Below are 14,275 nucleotides of genomic sequence, written 5' to 3' on the forward strand. Positions count from 1 at the left end.
CCAGGCTATGGATACGCAAGAAATATTGGAGATCTAGGTCAGCGAATAACCTAAATTGCTTTGATTTGCTTGATATGAAAACGGACGATGCAGAGGTATCTCCAGAACCGTTCTGCAGCCTCTCAAATGGTGGTAGGTAGTTGAGCCCAAGGGTGTGTTTAGGGTCATTCAGTTATGCGATTTGGTATTATCATCTTCGGTGATTTTGGAAAGATATGTTGGGTATTAATGTAATTACCAATAATGTATTCTACGGCAGTGTATGTTAAAGGATTATGCAAATTAAGCTTAATTCTGTGATGGACTGAAAATAGTCCAGTCCTATTGCAGTTTACCAGCAGACGGATGTCTTTTATTTTAGTACAGGAAGGAGAAGTAAAATGAGGGGCAGGGGGCTTCCCTGATATTACACGTGAGCTCAAATTATGTAATTCTCCTTATGAGCAAATTAAACCGGACTTTGGGACTGTTGGGAGAAGGGGAGATACTTGAATGCAAATGATTCCCGATGATGTGAGCTGAATACAGACCGTATGAAAGTTGGTATAGGTTACCTCTGTGGAGCTGCACTGCACACTTTTTCAACTTGTTGTTCCTGTCTAAAAATGTAATAGGTTGTAGACTGATGTTTGGCAGCCTTGTGTTCATCTATCTTTCCCTGTAAATGGCAGGCATTAATTCTTCTCTAATCGCAGCCTTTGCACTGAATGAGAATTGCAGCCCCCCCGTTTATGGTTTTGTATGTAAGTGACTTGTGAAAATCCTATCAATCATTTATTGTTGCTCTTGAAATTTGGCATTAATACGCGTCATGCCATGGAGTATTTGCTCAAGCTTCTGAACATGCTTCACCACGCAACAGTCAAAACACGCACGTGTGTTTATGCATGTGCACGTACAGCTGAGGCGTGAGATCAATGATAGTCTAATACTATAAACACAGAGGGCTGCCTCCTGATTGATTTGTCCTCCTTCACAAAATCAAAGGAATGCCTGCCTACATGCTTTTTCACCTCCAAAGTATTACAGAAACGATGTTGCCTTGGTGATCAGTTTTTTTTTTGTGGGTATTTTGCCTCAAGGAGAAAAGGAGTTGGGCAGTGCCACATTAGGTTGATCTGATCAACATGGCAAATCCCAAAGGAACAGGATCTGTGCTTCCTTTTGACCCAGGCTAAATGCAAACGGACACCAAAGACTTGATGTGTGATAAAGAAGCCTCCCTTCAAATCACAGACCCATCATCCATCTTTGTCTCACGGCTAGTATATATCTTTCACAAAGATGTTAAAAGCATGCAGGGATTGTCAATGGATAGCTGCAGAAATTAAAGGTACATAAACTTCCTGTTGCTATTACAGATCTTTCTTGCAGCACTGTATTTATGAAATTTTAGTTTTGGCCCCCCTTATTACTGTAATAGTTAGACTTGTAATAGAAGGATGTTTATGCATGAGTAAAACGGGCATTGACATAATTTTAATTAAAATTTGCATTGGTTTGCCGAGTTTTTCTTACCATTACAGCAAGCTTTTTTGCAGCTACGTCTTATTCACTAAATGTTTAAAGCGATGCCAGTATCAGCCCTAGAGGGTCTACTAATTATTTTTTTATCTGTTGTTAAACCTGCAGTTCTTTTGAAATCCGGAGTCAGATATCTGCCCACTGCTTTGAAAAGTTGCGTGTTTCAGACTGGAATTACAAAGCCAGTACAAGTTCTAATGCAAATCTTCAACAACTGATTAAATGCTCAGGAAGCTGGAAACACACGCCAAGATCAAAATCAGTTATAAAAAATAAAAATCCTGTAGCTTTTTCTGGGCTCTTGAGTGTGAAAGTTTGTAGTGATGAAGGGGATTGTACTCAAATGAAGGCATGCTTGCATAATCTTGCTGTCAGATTACAACACGTCAAAACTCCTTGAAACCTTGTTGCATGAGATTTTGTTCATTTAGTATGTGAACTTGTTTTCCTGTGGGGGCAGCACTGGCAATGTAACCTTAAGAAATGTGGTCATGGATTTGCAGGCCTCTATGTAGCCACAGTTTAAGGTTTGATTGTTGACATCCACCAGTTCATAATTGGTACTTGTTACTATTGCTGCTGAAAGCTGAACCAAAAGACATCATTTCCTCTTCATTTTAATAGCATGACATAATGACTGCACTGTGCTGCTAATCAGGCTTTTTCCTCACATTGCGGAGCTCCTCTCCCTGTCAACCCCCCCCGCACAGCTTCCTACTGCTTGACATACATGAGAAGAGCTCTCACTATCAATGCAGCCAGGAAATTGTGCTTTCAAAACTGGTGCTGCTTAAAGATCCTGACACATTTCCCTTACTAGATACCCCTGTGTTGGATGGTTACTGTAAGTCAATCTTGGAATGAGGCAACATCCATAAACCTTTGATCTATTTTGGCTTATTTATTTATTGTATTTTTTACCACCTTTTGTATTCTGGTTGTTAATTGGGAAAAGTAATCTAATCTAACCCTACGGTATTATCTTCAATCATAAAATCATCCCTTTATACCAGTGTAGATGATCTATTGTCCAACCCTAGTAAGTGCACTTACTTTTAAGCATAACCTAAGTGGTTTGTTGTCATTTTAATCTCTTCAAAATGAACGTGAAAGTGAGCAAGTGCAGTCGGAAGAATCCTCACCATTCATTGTGATCGTTAATAATCAGGATAATTATAACCATAACAAGGAAAAGAATCGTAATAACAATACTACTAATCTCCAAGAGATGACACGGCATTGTGTGATTGAATATTATAACTCCTCAGATGGTTAGATGTTTATTTGTCGAGGCCTGGCTGGGCTAATGAGCTGCTGTGCACAGTACAATTGCTTTACTTTGTATTGTTCTGCTGTGGTGTCTGCTGCATGGGGACTGTAATTATAACAGGTGTATGTTAGTTTCTATCCCAGAAGCCTGTTGTAAAAAGAGACTATGTAGGTTCTCAAGGGAGATATCCCAGTGAGAGAGCATTAAGCAAACCGTAATACAAGAGCTGTTTTGAAATGCTGTAAAAATATGCTTTATATTATAATGCATTGAAGGAATTGGAAATCTCTTTATCAAACTTTTCTCCTTTATGAATTCATGTATTTTAGTTTGCAATGTTTATATAGGAGGCAGATTTAGCACTGTTTGTTGTGGGCTATGAATAGGACCGGACGGAATCGGCAGGGATTTTTTTCACAGATCCCTTGCATGTTGGTGGGTGTTTTTTTATTTTTTTATTTTGCTGACATCTTTGCTATGCTTATTTTTTCCAGTCAATTTAACATTGTAGTTTTTTGCCACAAGGTTATTTTATTTTAAGCCTGAGACTGAGGTTGGCCGATACATGAATGCTGTACCTCAAATCAAAATACAAAATGCAATTGTCATAGCAACAAGCTCTGTGAACCTGGATGTAGTAAGTGCACACAAAAAAGGTAGAATCTGTACTGTTTTATGGAATAATTTGATTGTGATTATATTAATTTCTGTGATTGATATTTTATTATTGTTGTGTGATAGATGGTAATACTTTTGATTTTAAATTAATTGAATTTGGTTGGAATCCTACTTTGTAAAGATTTTTCTGTGGGTTTTCATAAAAACTGTGCTCACAGATTCTGTCTGGCCCGAATCATGAGTTGCAGATCTGTGTTTGTACCACAGTAGGGGAGCAAACCATGTTTGCTGGTTTGTACTCTATATTATCTAATAATGAGGGATGGCTATTAAAAGAAATTAGTGAGATTCAAGTAAAGGGAGGGAAAAAATTCAGCAGTGCCTTGTTTCTAAGTTTTTCTCAGCACTAGCAATCCAGGTCGGTCTGCATCCTTAAGCATCCTATAAGAACAGATTGCACTAATTGTGTTTGAAGGGCATTCTTTATTTTAATTTTTTACAACAATTCTATGTATCACTTCCTTAACTGCGTTTGTGCAGTTGTTAATTGTAGCCCCCCAGTTCCTTACTCCTATCTCTTTAAAGCATGTGCAGTAATCTTCTTTGATATAAAAAGCCTAAGGTATTTCCGCTAATCTTAACATCCAGTGTTTGCCAAGTGGGTCACAGCTGTTAAAAGGAGGTCACAAGGGGGATTGAAGGAAATGGTTCATGGTTTCCACTTTAACTAGGAGATGACGAAGCTAGATGTTACTACTAATGGTTTAAAAAAAAAAAAAAATAGAAATTACTAAAATTTCACAAAGAATGCTGTGTTTCTGCCATGTATTGAATCGGGCGTGTTAAGAATGAATTACAAAATGAAATTAAAATGAAGCGGTTGTTTGTGACAGCTTGGGCACCACACCACCACCAAGTGGCCGGCTGTAAAATCCACTTCGGGAATTTTCACTCAGATGGTGTCAGATGATTCTGCTGATTTACAAAGCAATTATTTGTAATTTGTTTGTGTATTTTTTTAATTTTAGGATATTTGTAGTTGAAATGGAGAAAGAAAAGGTTTTTCACATAACAAACTAATTTGCAGTCGCCTTGAAGGATTATAGTAAGCTTACAACATAGCCAGTGCATTAAAGCCTAACCGCTTTTGATTTTTGTCTGTTATGTAAAGCAGTTGAAAACACAGGCCCACCACGGGTCATTAATACAAACGTCAATTGGAAAAAGTAATTTACATTTTTTAGAATGGCATTGGGCTCTTAAGCAATCAATGTTACATATTTGCGGCATGTCAGCAGCACTTAAACTTACAGTGTGTACATTCTTCCCGTGGCCTTGAGGAGCCAGCAATTTACTTATTTTAAACCAATTGTATATATTTGTTTTTAAATCTATTACAAAATATGAAAGAGAACCAAACAAATCCACCCCTAAATATGGTGCAGGATGTTTGCAACCAAGATCTTATTTTGCTTAACCTAGATGTTAAAGTGCAAGATATGTTTTTATTGAATTGTATTTTATTTATTTACACACACCTATTGGGCCTTAATATTGACAAAAATTGATTAGCGATTTATTTCAGCTTTGTAAACCATTACAGTGCTTAGTGAATAGACTGAGATAGAGGTTAACACAATGGAAAACAAAATCCAAGCACAGCCTGTAGCTCAGGGGCTTTAACTGTAAATCGGAGTGCTTGTAAGATGTCTGAATTTCCATAGAAATGTTTCAGCAATCCCAAGAATAATCTTGTTTGTGTATTCAATATACCATTTCATACCATGCATGGTATAACAAGATTTATCCGTTTTATTTGTGCTGGGGTTTATTTAAACGGATTCACAAAGCACATCTGCTTTGCTAATCAATTGTTTTTGAGTCAATTCATACAATTTTCAATGCTGTGCATTTCCTGAATACCAACGCTGCTAATTATGCTTTAGAAAAGCAGCTGAAGCACTTGGCAGAATTTTTCACTCCCAGCCATGCCGTCAGATGCTGTAGCGGGAGGTTTTAATTGCCTGATTGCTTACATCTCGGTCAAAGGAGTGCAGAGTCGGACATGATCCATGCAAAAGCACAGTAGTATTAAGGGCTGTGGACTGCTGACTTGAGTGATGTGGCTTTAGTTTGGAAACAGGACTGGAATTCCTCCACTTCACTCAGTTCACAATGTTCTCTGCTACAAAAAGCCTGTTCAATTTATGCATGTTTGTCTGTGGCACACGCACACACATGTATGCACACACGCAAATGCACACACACCCAGCCAACACCTGAAGGAAATTGTGTGATTCAACAGCCGCTCTGCCTCTGACTGCTGCCTGATGTATATTGCTTGTTAGGGTCCCCGTGGAACCACTTGAATAAAAAGCTGTGCTGAAATGCAAATTCTTCCATTATCCTTCACAGAGAGACCAAGCACTTGGCCTTACAACCTTAGTAGTGTATTTCTGGAAATAGTTTATGACTACATTCGCCTGCACTTTCTAATTGGTGGAAACTTTTTTTTTTTTTTTTTTTTTTTTTAATTAAAAAATCTGTTACAATGTGTGTTTAACCCTCAACCTTACCTCTTAGGAATGAGCTTCATTATAAAAAATAAGAGAATTCAAAACATTACAATGTGACATGCTACTGCAGGTTGAAAATCCCCGATCCCCGAGCCGAGAGCACTGACTTAGAACGAACTGCACAGCATTTTCCACTGCACAACTCGTCTTACATCCCACACCTCAAACTACGTTAACTGAAATTTCCCCCTAACCGAAGTGATGAGCAGAGTTAATCTTTCTCGTATACAAAGAGCAGTTCCTTTCATCTAGTGTAGAATGCTAAAAATATAATTAGCATTGTTCTTTCTTTTCTTTAATTTTTAATTTTTTATGAATACACATTCTCTCAGCCACAAAGCACAAGGCCAGGCTCTGACTGTGACTGTAGAAGAGATCTTTGGACAGATATCTCAAATTAATATTTAAAGAGATCAAATATATCTGTCTTTGAAATGGGCTGCACACCCATTTATAAACACATTTATATTGTTATACAAATATAAATATATTGTGTGCATAGCAAGATCACCTGTATATAATCCCCTGACTGTAAGAGCAACTGAAAGACAACCTTGGTTTTGGCGATGATCCATGAACCTTGATGGCTGACAAGCATTTCTTTTAGTTCGTTCTTCCGTAATTATTATTATTTCGCCCAACTGTGTGGCTGTAGGGTTGTCTTCTGCTTTGTTTGCCTTGTCAGTTCATCTTCTCTATTTGCTAATTGAAATGACTGGCTGGCATCCTGCTGATCCCAAGCATTGTTGTGTAGCAGCAGTAAGCTGGAGTGTTTTGTAGCGTGTGTTAGCTGGTGACACAGGGGATACTTTTAGCGCTCCTAGTGTTGCATCGCACCGTTTTGTTTCTCTGAGCCTCTGTCACCAGGGTAGGGAGATGAAACCCAGCTGAATGTCTCATTCAGTAGGGTCATGTATGCCCCTCCCCAGCACCCAAAAATAAACCAAAATAAATGTGATCACATCGTCTGGGTTTGATTGATTGCCTTTGGACATATCCCTGCCTTTGCGAAGCATTTACGCAGATCATTTTTTTCCAAACACCTCATGGGGCATCATCTGGTGAAGTAGAAAGGATTCGTTTTCACTCCTTGCCCCCCTGCCTGTCGCTCCAAGCACCGACAGCGTCCTGCTGGGAAGAGGAAGCTATACGCCAAAAAGACTACGTTGCAAGATGCATGTCAACAAGAAGTTAGAGCGTTGTCTGCAAATCAAAGTTGTTGTTCAGGACACATGCAGAAAAGACCGCTTTACATTTGAGGCTTAAGAGACATACTTCAGGACTTATCTTTCACTTTCGGTGGGTGGGGTAACTACAAGACCTTGTGATATATATAGTAGAATATTGGAGGGGTGGAAGCTCACTATATCTCATGTTTTACTGACATCTGTGTTTTTCCATCGATGTATAGAATGGTGGCAACCGCAGTGCAGTGTAATCTTCATGCTAAAACCACTTCCAGAGCTTAAGTATGTATTCATTTTGTCCTTTTGCTGGTTTGCGTTGCTCTCCGAATGTGCAGCGCTGTGCGACCTGACCCCTCTACCGCTCCAAACTGCCGACATGCTAGGTACCTAGGAGACGTGCACAAATCCACAAGCAGCATTTGTCATGACACAACTTTCCACTTGTCCCGAAGCCGTGTAAAATGAAGGAGAAGACAACAGACAGTGAGCAGAGAAGGCCATGCACTTAAGCATGGCTAAAACGGGACCTCTTCGTGCAGTGGGCTCTAAAAAGCATCATGTGTGAATTGCTGGCGGCTGTGTTTAGCATGACTGAAACATCCTCCTACAGCAGAGGTATTTTTAGAGGTGTTGTCTTGTTCCATAAATAATTGCATTACCTACCTACAAACAATGGAATACATTCTACTTCTCTTTGAGAGTTCTGTTTTACTCTCAGACAAGTGTAATAAACCACAACCACAAGGCAACAGATCATACAACGACTAAGACCCGAGGCTTTGTAAACCTTTGTAAAAGTAGAAATGACAGAAAAGGCGTCCATTAAACCAAGAAGGGAATCGAGCTTTGCTGCTTTAATAATAGTGCCAAGAGGCTTTTATTTTTTTGGTCAACCTCTCCCAGCTCAGTTTTAATTTCCCCTGCATCATGTATACACTGTGCATTTTTCTATTGTTTTTTTTTTAATTTATTATAATAAAAAACAAAATGGTGACAATCTGTCTAGAATGGATATTTCTCTAAAGCTGTTTTCTGTATAATGACAAAGGAAATGGAATTGACTTTCAAATGTAACTTTCAAATGAAAAGCACAAAAATGCATCTCGCTGGATTCCCACACCTTCTGTCTTATTCCCTGCTCTCTTCTTCCCTTCACTCACCTGCCAAAGACATACGCCTGCTTGATAAAGCGTGCTCACTTTGGAGCGCACTCCATCACTCTGTTTGCTGTTGTATAGTGGCAGTGTAAGGCTGGCGACATAAATAGCCGTCTCATCGATACTCTGGTCAAGCAGGCATCCAAAAGTGGCTTTTGCAGTAGGCCACATATGAGGGTTCATGGTGGGTTTCGAAGTGCCGGGCTCCCGTTCTAAAGTAGTGGGGCAGTTGTAAAGGGTTGGGTTCAAACAGAGAGATTGAGTGCCCAGTTTTGTTACACACTTGGCCATCTACCTTTCTCAAATTCAGCCTTGGGTCATAAAGTAGGAACCCCAACAGAGAATCAGTAAGAGCAGCCAAGTACCAAATGCAGATGGTACAGTGTCTACATTGTTTAATGCAGAAATGCTTGAGAATTTTGCTCCCCTTGGATAAAGGCATTAGATGCATATTATAATAACTAATGTTTATGCATGATGGATTTTTGTTTGCTTCCAGTCTAAAGGTGTGAAATACATCCAAACCCCCAATTCGTAGCCATTGATATTTGTTATTCATGGCTGGTATGAACTCTTCAAGGTTCTCGGCTGAGGGAAGCGTTTTGACATTTTGACAAGGCTGTATTGAAGTTGCCAGCCTCTGTAGTGCTGAGCCCAGGCCGATCCTGCTTTTGCTGCTTGACACGGCCCTGTCCTCCAGGGCCTCTACCCCAGCCCCGCTGTTTGCCCTGGAAATGCTGACTTGCTCTGTTTTCTCCCTCAGATCTGAAGAGAGAAGCGAGCATCTGTCACATGCTGAAGCACCCACACATTGTGGAACTGCTGGAGACCTACAGCTCTGATGGGATGCTCTATATGGTCTTCGAATTGTAAGTGTTATTTATTTTTCTTCTTTCTATCTCTCATCACCAAGATGGCTGCTTTTCTTAAGGGGTCACGGAGGTTAAGGTAGGTGCTGGAATGATATACCCCAAAAAAAAAAAGAAATACTAATCCTTCTAGCTTGAGGGTGCTCATCTCCACATATGTCTGCACTGTCTTCTCTTTCCTGTCCAAGTGCGATGCTGTGTCTCACTGCAACAGCAGCCTTCTGCATGTCTGATGTCTGCAGTTCCTGTTTTCAGCACTGCTGTGAGGCACGGGCAGTGAGCCTCTATAGATATGAGGTAGGCTGATAGCTTGATAGGTGGATGGACATCTGGGTTGATTCAATCTTACTGCCATCAAACTCGGGCAGAAATGATGACCACCAACAATTCCTTTCTCATTATGACCATACTGCCATTGTCAGTGTCTGTCGGCGCAGCTCCTGGCCTCCTGTGTCACTGGCCAGGTTGGGCTGTGAATGGTTTGATTTTTGGACCTGAACAAATCAGGTTGCTGCAAAACACAGGACTTTTCAATGTATCCTTATCTAGTTTTTGAATACAGGGGCTTCGCTTCAATTGCATTATTTTCCTTTTGCCTATTTTTTTTTTTCCTTCAGTGACAAAGCAGTTAATGTCTCAGAACGTGACATTGAATCGAATAATTAGAGCTGAAGATTATACGGGTCATGTTCAGTTTTTCTTTTTCTGACAATTTGTGGTAGACCGGCTCCTCATTCTGTGTGTTTGTCACACAGCAACACTGTCTGCTTTGGTCAGAACAGAGAGAGGGAAAATAAACACAAATCAAAGCTGTACAGTATTGCAGCTTCTCAAACCCTTATGAAAAAGAAATGCCCCGTGGAGGCACTGGAAAACAAATACAGTTCACGCCTAACTTGAAAAGCATATCCAAACTTCAAAACTTGTATTGGTTATTCTCTGTCTGCACAGAACAGTCTTTGCAAGTTTGGTCTGTATGCACTACGGTAACCTATTGACAGGTCAAAGATTGAGTGCCCCTGATATTGTATTTCCTTCAGAATATGATTTATTTATAATTCCCAGCATGTCAGATTCAATTATGGAGTTTTTTCCGCCTCAATTTGAAAATAATGGGAAATGTTTTGCAACACAACTGATTTTTTTATTTTTTATGATATTGTCCTAAGGCAATATTAAAGTCCTGGGACTTCAATTCTTAAACCGGGTGCATAAGACCATGAGCATGATGAGGTAAAAATATGCATTTCATATTTCTATATTAAAGCATTAAGTAATTATATAATGCACCACAGCTGATATCTTTTAATGCTAATGTTGTCTCTAAATTTTATTTTAACTTCTTCTGGTCAGATTCTTGTTTCCTCTGAAAACAGAGCAAACATACTGGGTCTGTATCTTAGTATTCACACTTTTCAGTGGTTTCCTTATTCTATGAACACTCGCGCAATGATCTGAAGGACTTAAACAGAAACACATACAGCCATAAATTTGCAGCATTCACCCTTAATGCAACTTAACAAAGACCAAATTGTTTACTGTCTAGCTGTCAGAAGGAAATGCCACAAGACCCCCGACAAAGAGGATCGCCCTGACTTTGGTGTAATTTAGGACGCTTTAAAAATTAGTGCCTCGTGATCTGTATCATTACAGATTAACACATTTCACAATGAAAAGAGACAGTTATTTAAGATTAGCACTTTGCATATTTATATGCCTTCATATTGGTCCTGGCAGAACCCATCTATTTATATTCTGTCTTGTCTTTTATTTTAAATTCCTATCCATTATCAGGCTGTTTTTTTATTTTTTTTATTGCCACTTAGGGTAAAGTGTTCATGTAAATGGCAGTAGGTGGGGGTTTGGTGGAGGGTGGGGGGGGTTAAATAGACCTGCACTGCAAGTATAATAACCATGAAAAATGTCTGTGAAGGTTAATATACATGCAGGATTATAAACCCAGGCTGAAGACTACTGTCGCAGCCTGTGTCACATCATGTTTAGAGCATAGTGGAGGTTGTGTGACCCCGGGCTGCAGGATTGCTTTAACTGCATTACTGTATGTCTGGGTGGCTGTAATGGGATCTGAGAACTAACTTGGTGCCAGTGATGAGTTTCTCAATTCTGCGGGTTCCCAGAGTTTTAAATCCCTTTAACTGAATGATTGGAGTGTGGGAACAAAGGGACAATGGAAATGAATCCTTGAGTGAGTAATTATACTGTAGAGCCAAAGGTGCACCAGTCGCTCATAAAAGGCAGGCAGATTGGGAAATTAAAGGCTTTGATGTACCAGTACATTTTGATTTAAAGACTCTTCTTTCCATTAGCGTGGGATTGGGCTTGTCATGGAGGTTTAATGGCACGGTGCAGGTCCATGCCATCTGTACTGCAACCGGCAGAGCTGTGGTGGTGCAGTGGCGGAAGAGAAAATTGGGCTGGGAAGAGCCCAACGATAAAAACACAGTTCAGCACAGTGTCCACCCCAGTTTCCCAGAACACCAACTTGTCAAATGTCAAATCCAGGCATTATTACATTACAGAAATTAGCAATTAAGGCTACATAACACTGCAGGGTGTGCGTTTGTGACCGGAGCTCTGAAACTCTGACCCTGGATTCACAGGGATTGTTTTGTCAGCCACCCAACCCAACCAGAAACTATGGCAAGAAGTAAAAAATAAAAAAAGAAGAAGAAGAAAAATGAAAATAGGAGCCGATATGATACTCGCACCTTTGCCTTATTGCTTTCTGAAAGCAATAATACTTTCTGCAGCTAAAATTACCTGTCAGATCATCGACCTTGTTTTCCTCATCGCTATCCTTGCCCTTAGCAAGGAGCCTTATCTGTTGCTCAGCGTTACTTCGACTCAGCACATACCACTGCAAGTAGCGAAATCTTAATTCTGAGATTTTAATCCACGGGAAGGCTAAAAGGCGGCCGATTGCAGATTCTTTAAGAACAAAAGCCAGATCTGTTTGATTTTGCATTCAAAATGTACACTTCAATTACATTGCTCTCGAGCAAAGGTGAATATGAATGAAGAGCAACCTGCTGGCTGGTGTAAGAGAGAGGTGTGCAATTTCATTTCTGCAAATCGCTCTTTTTTTTTTTCTGCCCAGGTAAGACGTGGCTCGGCTCTATTAACAGTCATGTTTTTTTTTATTTTTTCAACACACTTGGACAAAATGCTGGACATATGGATGAGCATATTTTTCTCTTTCCAGTCTGCTGTGTTTTAGTGGAGCGTATTGTGTGGCCCAGCTTTACTGTATTCCCTGATCTCTCATCTTTGCCGAGTGCTGTTACTGTGTAGGGAATGGAAAGAGGCTGAAGGAAAAAAACAAAACAACAAAAAAAAGCATGAGCAGTAAACTTCATAAAGTTTTTAATGGGAGCCCAGATCTCCCTTAATTGCTATTATAGCGCTGTACTGGGAATGGATTTGAGAGTCGGCATATGGTGTATGGTTTTTACTGCATGGGGTAAAAAAAAAAGAACAAGAAAAAGAAACAAACATGCATACGGGTTGACTTTGAACTGCAACGCCACTGAAGTTCTGAGAAATATCGGTTGAGAAGTGTTTGCCTCTTTGAAATTCCTACAGTACATAAAGCAATATTAGATCAGTGACAGTTATGGCTTTCACATGAATGAATGTGTTCTCATGCTGAATATTGATCTCCAAATGGTGCTACCTGGCATACTAGTGGAATATTGTTTCCTCCTACCAGAGGAGTCACGCTGTGGGGCTGAGAGAGTGAAGAATGAACATACTGTTGAACAAAATAACCTGGCCCTGCAAACCGTCTGTCAGGATGAATTTTCAAAAAGATCACTGTGTTAGTGGTCCAAAATACGACAACAATGGCCCAACTGAGCGTGCCATGTTATCAGCTCTGTCTCTGGATGAACTAGACTGGGGCAGCTGGAGTGAATGGGAGTACAACCAACCCTGGGTTGTTTCCAGAGAGTCTTCATACTTCTATGTTGGCCTCTTTGTTCTTCCCTTCTCCCTTCGGTAAAACAACGCTGTAAATGGGATCCAAGCGTTACAGCTGTCAATGGCTGTTCCTGCTGCACAAGCTTGGAAAACAGGTTAATCTCTGTAGAGATACGTGTGCTTATTTATGTACAGTTTCATACTGTAAGGAATACATGAAATCTGGCAAATTACTACTAGAAGTGCTTTTATCGATGTAATGTTACAATAGAGACCGACTTAATGCATGTGATTTTATTTATATACTTATTTACTGTTTAATGTGTGTGTGTGTGTATGTGTAAAGTATAGGTGAAGGTTTATGGGATTGTTTTCATAGATGCTTACTCTCTGCAAAATGGAGGAGCTGTCAGTAGCAGTTGCTGGCCGATCAGAGTGTGTGGCTGCAGCTCTGGGAATTGCAATGCAGTTTAGAATAATTGCATAGCTCTTCAGAAGATGTATGCGGGCCCGTGGGACGCAGTTAAGGGGTAAACCTCTGCCATCTTTTACTGCCTTTTTACAGTCTGTCTCCATTTCACACTGGGACAGGGACTTGGCTGGAGTCATAACGATGCGTAGGTTTAAAAACACCAATCCCTGCAGAAAAATCCATATCGAGTCAGAATTTTGGGGGGGGACTTAAAATCGTGTGGCATAGAAGCTGGTGCCACAAGGGACTTTGGTCTCCGTTTAACTCTGAAGAATCCGAATACCATTTGTTCCAAATCTTTACAAGGCCAAACCAGTGCGGATCACTAGAGATCAGTGCAAAGACAACATCTGCATGCACGAGACAGAAATGAGGAAGTGTTAAAGTAAGTATGCAGATTGTTAATCAGAAATGCAAGCTGCTTGGTAGAAGTTGTCAAAAGTAGCTAGAGCTAAATTGGTAGTGTAAAACATGCGGTTATGGCGCATACTTCGTTGATTTTCATGTATGTTTTGTTGAGGTAGTGTCTATGACCCTTACAGAGTTTTAGCTTTAGAAATTATCTCTGCATGCCATCCATCCCATCCAATCTTGCCATCTAATTGTATACAATGGCCCAGACAACAACTTTGACTGCTATCCCATATTATAATTACCTTCTAA

General features: G+C 40.0%; 1 protein-coding gene across 17 annotated transcripts in view; it reads left to right on the forward strand.

The window, feature by feature from the left end:
- Positions 1–14,275, forward strand: part of caska (calcium/calmodulin-dependent serine protein kinase a) — a 234,381-nt gene that overhangs the window by 110,676 nt on the left and 109,430 nt on the right. For all 17 annotated transcript variants that reach the window (XM_066706846.1, XM_066706833.1, XM_066706840.1 and 14 more), the window contains exon 3: positions 9,096–9,201. In XM_066706846.1, the coding sequence (XP_066562943.1) occupies positions 9,096–9,201 (106 nt within the window). The remainder of the gene's footprint in view (positions 1–9,095; positions 9,202–14,275) is intronic.

This window comes from Amia ocellicauda, chromosome 6, assembly GCF_036373705.1.
Source record: "Amia ocellicauda isolate fAmiCal2 chromosome 6, fAmiCal2.hap1, whole genome shotgun sequence".
In the NCBI taxonomy this organism is placed as follows: Eukaryota; Metazoa; Chordata; class Actinopteri; order Amiiformes; family Amiidae; genus Amia; species Amia ocellicauda.